Source organism: Marmota monax, unplaced genomic scaffold (assembly GCF_021218885.2).
Source record: "Marmota monax isolate L192 unplaced genomic scaffold, Marmota_monax_Labrador192_F-V1.1 WCK01_AAM20220418_F8-fsc00004, whole genome shotgun sequence".
NCBI lineage: Eukaryota > Metazoa > Chordata > Mammalia > Rodentia > Sciuridae > Marmota > Marmota monax.
This window is the reverse complement of record NW_026692881.1, coordinates 28516264-28532289: the sequence shown is the minus strand read 5'-3', so window position 1 is coordinate 28532289 and position 16026 is coordinate 28516264. Positions and strand designations below refer to the sequence as shown.

Here is a 16026-nt window from a genome sequence, read left to right as displayed (position 1 = left end):
GAGCGCTCACCTAGCATGTGCGAGGCCCTGGGTTCGATCCTCAGCACCATATGAAAATAAATAAATGTATTATGTCCATCTACAACTAAAAAATAAATATATATCTTTTTAAAAGGGCTAGGGATGTGGCTCAGTGATAAAGTACCACTAGGTTCAATTCCAGTACCAAAACAAAATAAAACAAAGTCAAAAATTCCCTTTAAATAAAATAACTTCTATTCAAATGTCTAGTCCATATCATACAACATTGGGATCTGAAGAACAGAACTTTGACTCACATTTTTCTATGTTCTTCCAGTAGCTTCCCTAGTTTTCTATAATTAAACAGCCAATTTGGGGACTGCACAGGGCCAGGTGCCTTTCCACCCTGGCTGGAGTGAGTGCACAGGGTGAGCAAGCAGAGGGTTCAGTGCTCTGGGGTGTGCAAAAGAAAGGGAAGTGAGCAAGATGCCAGCAACAGGAACGAGGAGGCTGGTTGACAAGCGGATGACTTTATTGGGCAAAGCAGCACAAACTTTTATCAAAATAGAAGCACATCAACGTCTGAACAACTTTTTATGTGAGGAAATTCCATTTAAATATAACAGAACAACTGACACACATTATCAGTAAATGCAAAAACAAAAAACAGACCTTTGTATTGGTGACAACACACAAAGTTGTCATAGTCTGGTACTTACATCATGGGGAAATTCCCAAGTCAGCTTGCCCATAATTATGCAATGTAAATTTAGGAGAATTTAACATCATGTGCTTCAAGAAAAATATACACTCTCAGTTTTTAAACTTAAATTGATAACTATATTTGTGCTTCAGAAAACAGTAAATTCTTTCTATAGTAAAAATCTAACTGGGTACAGATTTGGAAGAATACAGAAGGAGGAAAAGAAAAAGTCCCTTCCCAGTGGAGTGGTCCACAGCTCTGGGACAGACTCCATGCCTAAAGGCTAAAAGAAAAGCAATCTGATGGAGGATGGTTAGAAGAAGCTGGAGCCCTCACAGGATGGACAGGAAAAGAGCAGACGCTAAAGGTGCAAGGAACCAAAGAACATTTATTATGTGGAAGAGGCAGATGATGACAGGGAGCACAGGGAATATTAGGAAACATCTCAAACACACAGAAAATGACAAAGCTCCTATATCTACCCATTAGATTTATCCAAATTAACACAGAACCATATTTTTCCTTTAGTTCTTCTAAGTAATAAAAAGTTACAGGGTTGGGGATATGGCTCAGTGGTAGAGCACTTGCCTAGCATGCGTGAGGCCCTGGGTTCAATCCCAAGCACGTAAAATGAAAAAAAAAAAAAAAGTTATATATACACAGTGGAAAGCCCTACATATCCTTTCCAGGCATTCCCATGAATTTGCTATGAATTTTCTTTCCAAGACTTATTTGGTGGGAAGAAAGGGTGGGCGGCTAGCAACCTAAGAGAACAATGGTAAGCAAGCAAAAATGGAGGCAAAAAAGGTCATTAAAGAAAAAGAAAAGATTCCATTAAAACACACACAAGATGCAAAGCTTTTTCTCAAGTCTAGTTTTCATTGTTTCCTTTCTCATGTTTATTTCCAAAAGACACTGTTCCTGAAAGAGAAAAATCAACCATAGTTACACCTTATATAAAAGCTCAATCACTATGGTTCTTAATTTCTATTTTAAGCACAAGCAAACCAAACATTCACCTTCAACTGAAACTGCACATTTAAATCAAATATGTCAGTTAAAAAAGCTCACCACCAGTGAGTAGAGCTGTTCATACTACCCTTCACAAATAAAAAACAGCTGCTGGCACTCTCCTTCAAACATAAAAAGTACTTGATATTAACTTATATGTTAAAGAATTTATCACTTTTGAGCAATATATTTCAAAATGTTGTGTTCTGATCACCCACCACAGCACCCCTATTTTGACAATTTACAATTATCAACTGATAAATTCCTCCAAAGATAATACTTACCTTTTTAAAATATTCTCTCTTCCCCTAGGAAGACTAATATAAGAGTAAATATTCAACTGCGTTTGCTTAAGCAACTGTCTATGCAATTTTTTCTAGTATAACCCCCTAATTTTACGTCCTATAGAAGTGATCTAATCTATAAAGATGCTGTAGCACAACATGCAGACTGCAGTCAAGGGCAATAGAGAGAACTCAGCTTTTAGGCATAAATGCTAGTCTGCAGGCTATGTACATGATCTTGTACATCTGGGAACCCCAGCTTCCTCATCCTTAAAATGAGGTCTACTTTCATTTGAAGGGTACTGTGGAGATCAAGCATGTGACTTTGTGTATACAAAAAAGCAGCCGATACTAAAGCTTAATGTAATAGAAAGACTTGAAAGTTATAATTGCAACTGTTAAGTCATCACTTACTAGAAACAACCCAAAATTTGCAAAGGAAATAAATTTTGAGAATCAAAACCGTTGTTCCTGCATTAATGACATTGCGTTTACAATGCAGCTTACTTTCTTAAAAACATACATAATAAGTACATTAGCACATGGGAAATGTTTGAACACTGTTGGTTCCTACCTGAGAGCAACCACACCCACAAGACAATCACAAAGAACAGCCTCTTGGGCGATCTCCAAATGGCCCAACAAAAATCACACTTGGACTAATCAAAGCTCAGGCACGAAGTGAACAAAGCTCCTTTGCTTTTGTTACATCAACCCAATTATATCAATTTCAAGGAGGACAATTCCATTTTGACCGTAAGTTTTAATTACCATTTATCATAGAGTAATTTCTGAGAGCAATCTTGGGACAAAGGGTCCCAGACAGTCAAAAAGTGGGGGAACTACCAGTTTAGAGTCAGCAATATTTTCTTTAAACACTGGAGTCACCTACAGCCCAAAGAAGAGGCAATGTTTCATTTTAAAAGGGAATCTGTTTCTGTGCATCAGCATTCCGTTCCACATCCTTCAGGTCCTCTTCACAAAAGGTACCAATCTTAATTGTAGTGGTGTGCACTGTGAGGATCTGAGATGATTCAATTTGGGCCATGAGGATTTTGAGGCTAAACCTCACCTCATAACAATCCTCCCACATATCAGTAACAGGGAAAGGGCAGGAGAACCCACAATTCTGGGCTTAGACCCACGAGGAGCATCAGAGGGAAAACATCAGATCAGACCTCGGGATACAGCAAGAGCATCCCAGCCAAACTCAGATCATCACATCTAAAGTAAGGCACGGGGCTGGGGTCGTGACTCTGTGGTAGAGCCCTTGCCTTACATGTGTGAGGCACTGGATTCAATCCTCAGCACCACATAAAAATAAATGAATAATACAAAGGTCCACTGACAACTAAAAAAAAAAAAATTTAAAAAAGTAGTCAAGCACAGCTGTCCCAAGAGTCACTCCATCAGCCCCCTACCCCAACCCCCACCCACAACAGCACAGCAACTGACTGGCAATAACAGGAGTGGCAAAAACATCAAACTTCACTTACTTAACTTTTTAGCAGTTTTTTCATTTCAATAAATTTATTTTGATTAGTTGGATTGTTTAAAAGGAAGAGAAGAATCTGCTCATGTTTTTCAACCTATGGATGAAAAAGAAAACAGTAGTTTCATTTCTAAAACTGTTAAGAACATACATCTACTTAAAGGAAATTTTACCCACTTGTTTCTGCAACTGTGTACAGCAGCAATTCATCCTGTGCATCTTTTCTAAAAGAAAAAAAGAAAGCCATTAAGTAATATCCAACATGAACAACAAGAAAAACCTAGATCTCAACAGATATCTATCTGCCCCTATGGCTGGGTTCCAAATACAGAGAACACAATCCACCCATCTGGGCTTCAATGTTTTATCTACTTCTTGTGACCAGGTATTTTTCTGTTTGTTTGTTTAACACAAATTAACACCCACACTGCAAGGGTCAGATCCTATCATCACCTATAGGGGACCTCTGTTGGGCAAGGACAGGTCTGCCAAACACTGTAGAAATACCAGGATAAGCCAATCCCAAACTTGAGTTCTCATTTTGAGTAGGATCAAAAGTGAACCTGAAGGAAGGCCTGGGCAGAATGTGAGACACTTCAAAGCTTAACTCCCAGAACAATGCTGCTGAGCTGCCCTATGAACTCCCTGGAACAGGACTGCTCCCACCAAGGTGGCCCCTGGGGTGGCAACGGAGCCCTTCCAAGGGATTTATGGAGGAGGAGGTGGTGGTAGCAACTGTGGCCACACAGAATGAGGAAGATCAGGTCAACTAAAGTGACCGTCTCTGCTCCTGGTTACACTTACATCTGGTATTAATCACACCTGAAGAAATACCTGTATTTAAAGCACTTTGCTTTTTAGATGCGATGTTTTTTGCCAGCCCATACATCACCAGCTTATCAGCCACATTGACAGTACCATTCTCAGAACACTTCTCCACCGACACTGTATGAACATTCTTAATAATTCCTTTCACGGAAAGCATTACATTCTGATTCAACATGAAATTTTTTAGTAGCTCTATCATTAATTGAGAACAGCTTCCATTCAACTCCATCAGTCCTGGAAAAAAATTGAATTTTTTTTTTTTTTTTTTGGTACCAGGGATTAAACCTAGGAGTGCTTAACCACTGAGCCACATCCCAGCCTTTTTATTTTGAGACAGGGTCTCACTAAGTTATTTAGGGCTTCATTAAGTTGCTGAGGCTGGCCTTGAACTTGTGATCCTCCTGTCTCAGACTCCCCCAGCCACTAGGATTACAGGTATGTGCCATTGTGCCCGATAATTTTCAAGTCCCTTTTTAAAGACTATAGTTAGATAAATTAGCTAAGGATAATAAACAAAAGGCTTTCTGACTTTGGCTGGTTTAGGTATTTTTTGATGTAATACTGCTATTGCATTAGAAAATTCAAATTTACTCAACAAATAATTATGGATGACCCCGAGCACTAATCTAGCCTTAGGGGGCACAAAACAGGAACAATGTTTGCTCTGAATGTTCCAATGGGGAACATCTTTATCCAGTGATAAAGAATTTCCCAATTCTTGAGCAAAACAGACTATAAGTCATCAATGTGATATCATCCATGAGGTTGCTGAGTAGAGACCAGGAATAAGAGTAAAAAGCTACTTTAAACATTTCAGTTCACTTTATTCAAATTCCAACTGGAGCTGGAATGCAGTAACCATAGTAAGACAGTCAGGAATGGTGTCATTTGCAATGCCTCCGGTCCCTAAGGAGAGCTGTGACAAGGCAGCAAGACCCTGGAAGAGGGGTCAGACCACCTTGGTTCATCTTGCCCCAGGCTCTTCTAGAGCTTTTCCAGAGGGGGTAAAACAATCTCTGAAACTCAACGCTCTGAAAATAAGCCATATAACAAAGACAGACCATCTGAGTATAGTTTTTGTGAGAGTTAAAAAATAAAGAATGTGAAATTTCTTTGAAAACTCTTGACATTTAGAACTTTGAGCAATTACTTAAAATACACAACTGATTCAAACTCAGAGATATGAAACAAAGAGAAAAACAATCTCACAAGACACACAAAGTGGAAACTGATTTATCTACCTTCAAGTGAACATTTAATGATTTGGAAAGGGAGCTCCAGGTGGCTGGCGGCAATTGGCTGCACTCTGGAAAGAGGCAGGGTTTCGATGTTCCCATAGTCTGCATACAGCACTTTCACATTAGAGTCTGATATCCCCAGAACAACTGCACGGTACCAGAAATCATCACCTGAAAACAAAACAGACGCTTAGCTGAGAAGTTGAGTCAACAATCCCTCCTACCTCAGATGCCTTTTTATAAATTACATTCACATCACTTAAAAAATGCCAAGGTTTATGGTTAGAGTCCAGCTTTACCTCTATTCCTTCCAAGTCCTACTAAAAAGACAATGGGATTTTTGTTTTTAATCATAAGGACAGTGACCAAAAGAGAAACTCACATAATACCAGAAGTCTGGAAAACAGATGTATGAATGGAAATGATTTATCAGATCCATGGTAGCTCAGCCAAAGCTGGGGGTCAGGCAGTAGCCCAGTTTGTACCTCAAATCCTCAGACCCCAAGGCTTAATAACTGGTGCTACTCATTCAAAAGCAGGAGTAAAGATAGAGCTGAGAATGAGGCCATTATAATATCTATTTTTAAAGTTACTAAAAAGCTTTATGCTCACATGTTTTAATACAGCTTCACATACCTTTCTGAAATGGTTCCAGACAACTGCTCCTACAACTGTAGGAGACTAGAGATTCCTCTTCCAGAGAGACCATGTGGTGGGGAACATGAGACTGAGCAGAGGAGGAAGAGTTTGCTAAGAACTGGAGCACTCCGGGCAGCAGACAACCAGCCCAGGTGAGAGCATGTCCAGCTGCCAACCCTGGCAGTGCCCAGTACAACGGCAGAGCCAGATCAACCTGCTCAAGACCGATAGTGGACCAGCTACTCAGAAAGAAATCCCCAAAGAACTGCACAGTTCCATCTTAGACATGTGAATAACAAGGGATCACCACAGAGTTGAAGAAAGCCTCTAATGTGCCACAGGAGCGCAAAAGAGACAAAACAGGACTTTGGAGAAACAATGAAAATTGAAAGAACAAAAGTAATATCCTTGGAGAAATGACACTCGTTTCTTAAAATAAGAACAGAACAGTATCAAACATGCACACACACACCTGAAAAATCAAAAGACACTGGAACTAGAAATGTGGTATCTGAAATGAAAATCTCAATGTGAAAAGCTGGAAGTTGAACTTGAGGAGGTCTCTTGAAAAAGAGAAAAGAATGAAAGAGAAAACCAAAACTGAGCAGAAGATTTCAAGTCCAACATTAGAAAACAAAACAAGGGAATAAAAGCACTGATTCAGGAAAATTCAGAAAAACTGAAGTCCATGAATTTCTGGACTTAAGGTTCCACTGAGTGCCCAGTGCAAAGGTACAAACAAAGCACCACACCAAGCTGTACTGCGCATTTCAAATACAAGAGGAGGATACTGAACGTTCCAGAGAGGATTAAAACTATGTACCAAGTTGGGAAAGTCTGGGATAATGTCTACCTTTTGATAAAAAACACCAAAGCTAAAACACAATAAAAGCAATGCTTTCAAAATTTCAAGGGGAAAATGACTTCTAATCTAGAATCACACCCAGACAAGCTATTAATCAACTGTTAAAGACTTTTTCAGGGTTGGGGATGTGGCTCAAGTGGTAGCGCATGCATGAGGCACTGGGTTCAATTCTCAGCACCACATAAAAATAAAATAAAGATATTGTGTCCACATAAAACTAAAAAATAAATATTTTTTTTAAAAAAGACTTTTTCAAACATAGGAGATAAGAAATTTATCTTACACACACCCTTTCTCAGATTCTGAAAGATAAGATCTACCTTAATACTGGAGTAAAATCAAAAGGGAAATAAGGTGAAAGCAATCAAGTTGAGCTGAGAGAAGGAGAAATCCAGTTAACAGAGGGGGAGTGCTGAAACAATCTTCAAAGCTCAATGGGGAAGGGAAAACCTAAGAGGACAGCCACAGGCTGGAGGACAAGCAGCCTGGATAGGAGCAGGGCTGAAGATGTCTTGAGTGGAATAAAAGTTGATCAAGTACATAAAGAGTTCTTGGAGGGAATTTATGCTAATACAGAGAACTGGAGATAGGGAAAGTATAACACATTAACAACAGAAGTTGCAAATGAGAACCAGAATCATGGATTACAGCATGGCTCAGCTCTTTATCAAGTCATCATAAATACTTATTTAACTAAAAATCACAACTTCTATTGGGAAGCAAAAGAGGGGAAGAGGGGTGGTGCAAATCCAGTTGTCATACAAAAGAAAACCAAAACTAGGGAGTGACTTCAGCAAGGTGAAAGTGTAGCAGGTTCGTGCCCTTCCCCACCAAAGCAACAATATGGTACCATCTAAGAACAGAAGTTCCCTTGGGACTCAGGCAGGTGGTTTTAAGACCCCAGGAGCCCAAGTCTGAGGAGGGTTGCTCTGGGAAGGCTGACCTGAGCCCCAGTCCTGCCACTGATCAAGAGCAGCCCTGTTCCCCTCTGAACTCAGCTCTAGCCCTGCTGGGCTGCCTTCTTGCCACTAGCCCCATCTGCCTGAAAAATGGCAGGAGCCATGCCCACCCAGGCCCTAGTAACAGACCCCACATGGACCCTAAAAGGTCTGGTAAACTGGCTGCAGTCCCACTTCACCTCAATCCTAGAAACAAGCCAGAATAGTGTTATTTGCTAGCAATGGCAATGTTAACATGAAATACTAAACATGAGTAGTTAAGTAGACTATAATCAATCAGTCTTGACTTCCTGAGGCCATTCATTCTTCCTCCAGTAAATTCATATATTGTAAATTCTCATTTATATATATATATATATATATATATATATATATATATATGGACTGTACATCCTTAATGTTACTGATCCACTATAGAAGAGTATGGTTACCTGTAAGTACTGACAGATTTGTGTAGTCTACCTATGTTATTGCCTAAAAATAATCTACAAAGCACAGAAATGCTGAATGACCAATATAGGAATTAAATTCACAACTCTGTATTTCTTCTCTAACCAAATGAAACATGCATTTAATATACCAAAATCTATAAAATCTCACAAAAAAGGGAACACACTAAACATTTTTCCTTTAATATTTTACCTAAAAGAAACTTACTTGTGTATTTGGCACAGCATGCATCTCCAATTCTTGGTCTGTAGGACAGATGGCTTTTCTGAGCATTGCAATATTCTAACAATTCAGCTGTCAATATACACAGTTTTTCTTGATTTTCTAAAAGAAATAGAAGCAATCTCTTGTGAAAAACTTTCCAATGCTATTACTAATAGTATATAAAAGAATACAAAGTCTAATAAAAATCCTTTGCATATTTAAAATACACACTATATACAAATATATAACAAATATTACACAAACATATTTTTATATATATATATGAGTGTTCACATGTGTGCATACGAGCATGTGTGTGGAGAGCTTGTACCAGGGATTCAACCCAGAAGTGCTCTACTATTGGGCTAAATCCTCCACCCCTTTTGAGACAAGTTTCTTGCTAAATTGCCCAGGCTGGCCTTGAACTTACTATGCCCCTGCCTCTGCCTTCCGAGAAGCTGGTATTGCAGGTGTGTGGCACTATGCCTAGTTATATTATATTTTCAAAATAAATGTATCTACTATTGGTTGCCTTTTGCAGAAGGAATGCAAAACTGGGAGGAGGTGTGAAAGAAACCTATGAAGGGCCCATTTCTTGATCAGGTGGTTACATTCATGTGTTCACTCCATGAATCTTATTAAGCTGTGTCTTTATGACAGTTAGGTGTATTTTTCAGTGTGCTATACTCAATAAAATCATCCTGAATGTTATTTCCAATTCATCATGCCATATGTGGTCAGGATCAAATAACCCTGAATCCCTGCTTTTTACAATATGGATTAAAGATGGTTTTTGTAATACTGGAGATAAATTTAAGAATTTATAGGTATTACTACAATTCTTTTATTGTTATTACTTCAATTCTAGGTCTGCCAATATGAAAGAAAAGTTTGTTTTTTTTCAGCTTTTAATTATTTCAGTTTCAATTTATTTCAATGGACACCACCAATTTCAACCCAATTCACCTTCAGATACTAAGAATAATTTCACACACACTTAAGAGATCCTCAATTATAAACTTCCATGAAACAAAGAAAAGGAAATTAAAAATCACTTCAACATGCATTTTCTTCATGATTATCTCCAGTATATTTCAAGTTTCTAAGATATGACAAAATATGATTAAGAATTTATTACTAAGTCTTTCAATAAATTTTAAGTGGTTTTGGTTCAAACTCAAAGATTGTAGGAAGCAAGCTCAGTAAATACAATTCAGTATAGATAACATGATATTAAATAAAAAATTATATGATAATTAAGGGCACTGGTTTTAGTATAAAAAGCTGTAGATTTTTCAGGGCCAGGCCACTGAGAGGGTGATAGATGCAGGATGCTCCCTTTCTGTTCACATCTGTGCTTTGGGAACTAAACATGCCCTAAGTCGTTATGATCAATTCTTCCTTAAAAATCATCACCCACCTCTTCTTCCCTTCACTTCCTGAGGAGTTCACGATGATCACTTTCATTGCACAGCTTAAAAGAGAATAAACATGTGTTGATCCATTTGGTTCCTTACCTGGCATCTCATCTGGGATGGCATAAAACAGGTTTGGGTTTATGATTTCTAGTATGCTTGCTTGCACAGTTTTATTTACTGGCAATTCTATAGTCTTCCAATTCTCTGCTGAAGAGGTGGCTGAAGTTATAAAACACAGGTCTTGCATTAAATGGATAAAATTCACTCTTCTCAGTAATTTGTTAGTTCAAAACAATCTGTTCATCAACTGTTGATTATCAGCATTCCCAAATTCCCAAAAAGAAAAATCTGTATTTCACAAAACAATCTATTCAATTTAAGGGATTATATGGACACTATTTAAAAAAAAAAGTTCAGTCTATAATGAGAATCCTTGAACTATTACACTCCTGAAGGACGTTTCTGTAGTATATTTAATATAATTCTTCAAATTTTCTCAAACTTTAAGGGATACATACCCATGAGATACACATTTACCTGATAACTAAAAAATGAGTACAATGTTTGCTCAATTAAAAATATTTCAATAAATATGGAGCTTAATAACCAATTATTAATCTATACTCACAAAGCAAATCTCTACAGGAAAACTGTGTAATTTAAGACAGAAGAATTTTCATAGCCTATAAAAACAAAGGCTAACACAAATTTAAATAACACATGATTTAAAAGGAGAAACGGAGAAATGATAATCAACCAAATTAAGTGCATGTAAGAATAGATCATAATGAATTCCACTTTATGTATAAATATAATGTACCAGTTAAAATAAATAATAAATAGATCAGAGAAGAAAGGAAGGGAGGGCAGGTGAAGTAAGAAATGAAATGGAACAGGGGCTGGGGTTGTGGCTCAGCGGTACAGCACTCGCCTAGAACATGCGAGGCACTGGGTTCAATCCTCAGCACCACATAAAAACATAAATAAAATAAAGGTATTGTGTCCAACTAAGAAAAAAATTTAAAAAAGAAATAAAATGGAACAAATCATGTCGTATGGACATATGGATACATCACAATAATCTCCACTATTATATATAATTATAATTTTAATAAAGGGAAAGAAGTATTACCTTGAAGCCCCTGGGTGTCAATTTGATGATTACGTTTATTAACAGGTCTATTATTTGGCATGTCCTTGTGTGGGGAACCAGCTTTTAAAACTAGATGTTCATTAATAAGAACATCACTAATTATTCTGGGATAGGAAGTGGAAAGATCGGTGAGTTCAACTCCCACCCCCTTTTCAGTGATTTCAACCACTCTGGCTTGGAGTTTTATCCCTGCAACACACATCTGAAATCTTGCTATGGTTTCTTTAGTCCAGTGTTTGTTTCTAGGCTGTATATCTGGAAAATAAGAACAGCAATAAAAAGAATCCAATGCATAAGCTGAATTTTTGCTTCCATAGTAGTAGCCAGGGATGGGTCCTTGTCATTCCATTCAGCAATTCTGAGTAACTGCTTACCCTGTTCAATTATCTATCTATCTATCCATCCATCCATCCATCCATCCATCTGTAATTCAGCCATGGAGCTCCATCCATCCATCCATCCATCCATCTATCTGTAATTCAGCCATGGAGCTGAATTACAGGTTCAGTTTAGAGGGCTTGTTAAAAACAGATTTCTGTCCAGCCATGAGGGCTCATGCTGTAATCCCAGTGGCTAGGGAGGGTGAAGCAGGAGGACTGAAAGTTCAAAGTTGGCCTCAGTAACTTAGCCAGACCTGACTCAAAATAAAACATAAAAAGGGATTGGGATGTGACTCTGTGATTAAGCACCCCTGGTACCCCCCCCCCCAAAAAAAAAAAAAAAGAGAGAGAGAGAATTTCTCATTTAGTATGCTGCTAGATTTTGGGGCCAAATTTTAAAAAGCACTGGCATAAAAACATGATAATTAAGAACAATAATCTGAAACATACTTATTGGAAGGGATGGTAGAGCACTTGCCTAGCATGTGTGAGGCACTGGGTTCAATTTTTAGCACCACATATAATAAAATAAAGGTTCATTGACAACTAAAAAATATTTTTTAAAAAAGAAATATACTTATTGTATAGAAGGAAAACAGACAAAAGATAAGAAGACGATCATCTATGGTTTCTAACATATACTATTAACATTTTGAAATCCAAACTTCCCAAAAAGTAACTGGGACTTTAGGTGTGCACCACTGTGCCTGGCTGCTTCTAGTTTTTATGGAAAAACATGTGTGTATTCACACCCACATACATACACATATCTCTAGGAAATGTTTATAAATCAGACATATGATGGTTCACATCTGTAATCCCAGCTACTTGGGAGGCTGAGTCAGGAGGACTGAAAATTCTAGGCAAGTCTGGCCAATTTAGTGAGATTCTGTTTCAAAACAAAAAGGGCTGGGCATGTAGTTTGGTGGTAGAGTGCTTATCAACTAGCTCTTGCAAGGTCAGGGATCAATCCCCAGCACTGAAAAATAGTAACAGTGAATATAGGTATAATGCCAAGTACAGTTAAGAGCTTTATATTTTTATCTCATTTATTCTGAACAATTCTGAGGAAGGCAGTATTCTTTTCTGGACAAGGAAATGAAAGCACAGAAAGTTTAAATAATTTGCATAAATGTCACAGTCATTAAGTGGCAGAGACGACTCTCTAGAGTCTGTTCTCTGCATCACATTGCTGTCCTGCATCTCTTTTTAAACTTGCTTTCTTCACTTACATCACAATCTTCCTGTTAACCATTTTGTTTCATTTTTATGACAGAATGCAAACACATAAGTGGAACTTTGAATGTCTAAACATTAATCTATCCTCACAACAACCCTATAAAACAAGTACGATCACTAGCCATTATACAGATTATCATTTAGCCAACCTATTACTGATACTGTTTTGCTATCAATAAAGCAGCAGTGAAATGTATTTCCTTAAGGCTGAACTTTGTGCCACTCCCAAAGTGCTTTGGGATAAATTACTAGAAATAAAGTTGCTAAATCAAAATTATGAACATTTGAGGCTCTTAAGGAATTCTGCAAAATGCCTTCAGGAGGCTCTTGTGTTTTCACTCCCATCACTAGAAAGCAGAAGCCACCACCCTTGTCTGACATCAACTCCAGACATCCCTCACATAAAATGTTACAATTATAGCTGTAACTAATTAGAATGCTATATATCCTGAGTATTAGAAAACAGCTGATAAAAATTTTATTCTATACAAACCTGCTAACCAGCACTGTATCCCTTGAAATGGAAGTTGTAAAAATTTTGATGGTATCATTTGGAGTTCATCTGTAGTAACTTCCTCGGCGTTTCCATAATCTACAAAGTGTACTTTGACGTTTCCACTTGGTAAAATGTCCTTGACCAAAGCACGATACCAGTTACCATCGCCTGGATTTAACATAAAGTTGGTGATGTGCAACACTTCCCTTCTGTTAATGTCTGAAGGTTTTATCTTGGGGGCAAAATACCTTTACATAAAGTGCTAATAAGTCTGCTCTTTTCCCCAGATTTTCACTAAAAATCCCTAGACTCAGACTTTTCAAAATCCATTTTTAGAATTATCTTCAAAACTTTTGCAGTACCACAATTTTATATCTGATATAAAGATTTTATTCATAATCTAGCCAAAAAGCAGAACTGTGAAAGTGGAGGTAAAACTTGAACATTTTTGTTAATGATAAAGGCTTATAATACTTACTACTAATGGCTTAGATTGCTTTACCTGTTACTTGGCTAAATAATATTAAAAAGAATAGAGAAATTCTTGCAATCAAACTCTGGCAAATGTGTTCCAATGCATTCTTTTCAAAATTAACATCAACTGGTGGACCAGAACAAACAACCACCTTGTATTAAACAGCTCTTTTACTAACTTAATTTAATATCAGAAATTCTGGAAAGAAAAGCATTGAAATAATGTTTATCAAGGTTTTAGCAAGAATGTGTCATTTGGAGTTGCTAAAAGGAAAAACACTTGACATCTGAAGCACTCATTTAATTTTGGTTATGAGAAACATGCTTAAAAACTAGAAATAAAATACACACTAAAAATGAAAGCTGAAAGTCAAGAAATAAAAGATTCTAATAGTCAAAATGACAGCTTACCTGTAAAAAAAGCACAACAAGGTTGCCCTATTTCTGCCTTGAAACCATTCAGCAACTTCTGCTGGCAATATTCTGCTAATGATTTATTCAAATCATTGAGCTTCTTTAAAGCTAAAAATAAAACACATGTATAGAATTTAATACTAAAAATACCAACACAAATTTTCCTTTAAAGTCAGAAAACGTTTTGATCACAAAAACCTTTTTCAAACAACCATTAAGTGCACCAAATAATTTTTCTTACCAAAAAATTATTAAACAAAAAGTCATTGTTAATACTCTCAATCCAATACCAAGGACTTACTGGGCAGAGACACAATCCTAAAGCATTATCATCAGTATACCAACATGAGCTCTGCAGGTGACAGGAAACATGACATAAACCCATACATAAAGCTATATAAAAACTGTCCTGGAAAGAATAAACATAGTTATTAAATTGACAGCAAAGTTAATAGGTGCTGAGGAAGAGCTCATGAGCTCTTCCTGCTAGAGGCTTTACAGAGAAGTGCAGAACATTTGCTAGAAAGCAAAGTGTATTCCAAAAGCAGAAGCAGTTCTGAGACATAGTACAGAACTACAGAATCAGGCAACCAAAAACCATCTGATGAGGAGAAGCCTGGCAGAGCAGAGAAATAGAAAGGGGAGCCACCACAGAACAGCAGCAGCTTGAAGACACAGACCATGTAGCATGTTAGAATGTAAAATAAAGCAGCAGTGAAGGGCTAGCTAAGTGGCTCTTACATAACAAAGGCTCAAAGAAATGGAAATTTAATCATAGAGTTTTCACCTTTCAGGTTAGTCAAAATAAAAAAGTGTGAGGACTCTACATTGGAAAGGGTTTAGAACAAGGCACACTGTTGCTGTTCTAGGGCTCCTGGCCAGCCACATATCCTTTGACCCAAGGATCACAATTTTCGGAATCTGTCCCAAGGACATACTATTAGAGTACAAGGAGCATTTTAGTAATAAAAGCCTGGAAACTAATTCTTCATCCACATCTAGGTTAATTAAACTAGCATAAATCCATGTGATGGAAGACATGTGACCCTGACAAAGAGTGGAATGCAGACTAAACAGCAATGAGGTGTCCTGGGCTGGACCTGGAATACAGCAAGGATGAGAGGAAACAAGTCTGGCATTCAGTTGCTAGTGACAAACTGCTGGTCTCTCAGTTGTAACAAATGCACCACAATCATGCACTGTGTTAACTACTAAGGTGTTTAAGTCACACTTAAGTATGAGAAGTGTGCAGGACCATACCACCTCTGCCCAATTCTCTGTAAATAATTCCAAAATAAAAAATGCATCAAAAAGAAAATCAATGGTGAAATCACTATGTGAACTTATTTACCAGATACAGTGGGAGAAAAGTAAAGTATGAAAGTGATTTACACTGTTTTATCAGTTAGGAATAAAGAATTCATGTAAGCATGAATAAAGTATTTCTGAAAAGACATTTAGAAAACTGAGGAAAGGAACTGGTAAATTCACTTTCCACTCTATACTCTTTACTAACTTTTGAGTTTTGTACCAACATGCTTATAAAATCACCTGTGAAAATAAATTAAACAGAAAAAATTTAGTTTTTCACTATAGGAAATAGTGGTCCCATCAACCAGGTGATTTTGAATGAAAGAATTACAAAACTCAGAAACCTCAGAATGGAATGTAAGTTATCTAGTTTAATGTCTGAATCTGACAGAGGATTTTAGAAAAGTTAAAAATCAATGCTGCCCATCAGAGTGGCTTAAACAAAAAATGAAAATGCAAAGTAGTCTGTACAAATCCAGAACAATCAGAAATCTCTAACAATTGTCA

At 37.3% G+C, this 16026-nt stretch overlaps 1 protein-coding gene across 1 annotated transcript in view; it reads right to left on the bottom strand.

Moving 5' to 3' along the window:
* Positions 1 to 203: 203 nt before the first annotated feature.
* Positions 204 to 16026, bottom strand: part of Tdrd1 (tudor domain containing 1) — a 41021-nt gene continuing 25198 nt past the window's right edge. Inside the window, exons 16-25 of the mRNA XM_046450226.2 lie at positions 14206 to 14316; positions 13318 to 13488; positions 11185 to 11460; positions 10152 to 10271; positions 8638 to 8754; positions 5521 to 5688; positions 4286 to 4513; positions 3629 to 3675; positions 3456 to 3548; positions 204 to 1585 (exon numbers count right to left, since the gene is read on the bottom strand). Coding sequence (XP_046306182.1) covers positions 3456 to 3548; positions 3629 to 3675; positions 4286 to 4513; positions 5521 to 5688; positions 8638 to 8754; positions 10152 to 10271; positions 11185 to 11460; positions 13318 to 13488; positions 14206 to 14316 — 1331 coding nt within the window. The 3' untranslated portion in view covers positions 204 to 1585. The remainder of the gene's footprint in view (positions 1586 to 3455; positions 3549 to 3628; positions 3676 to 4285; positions 4514 to 5520; positions 5689 to 8637; positions 8755 to 10151; positions 10272 to 11184; positions 11461 to 13317; positions 13489 to 14205; positions 14317 to 16026) is intronic.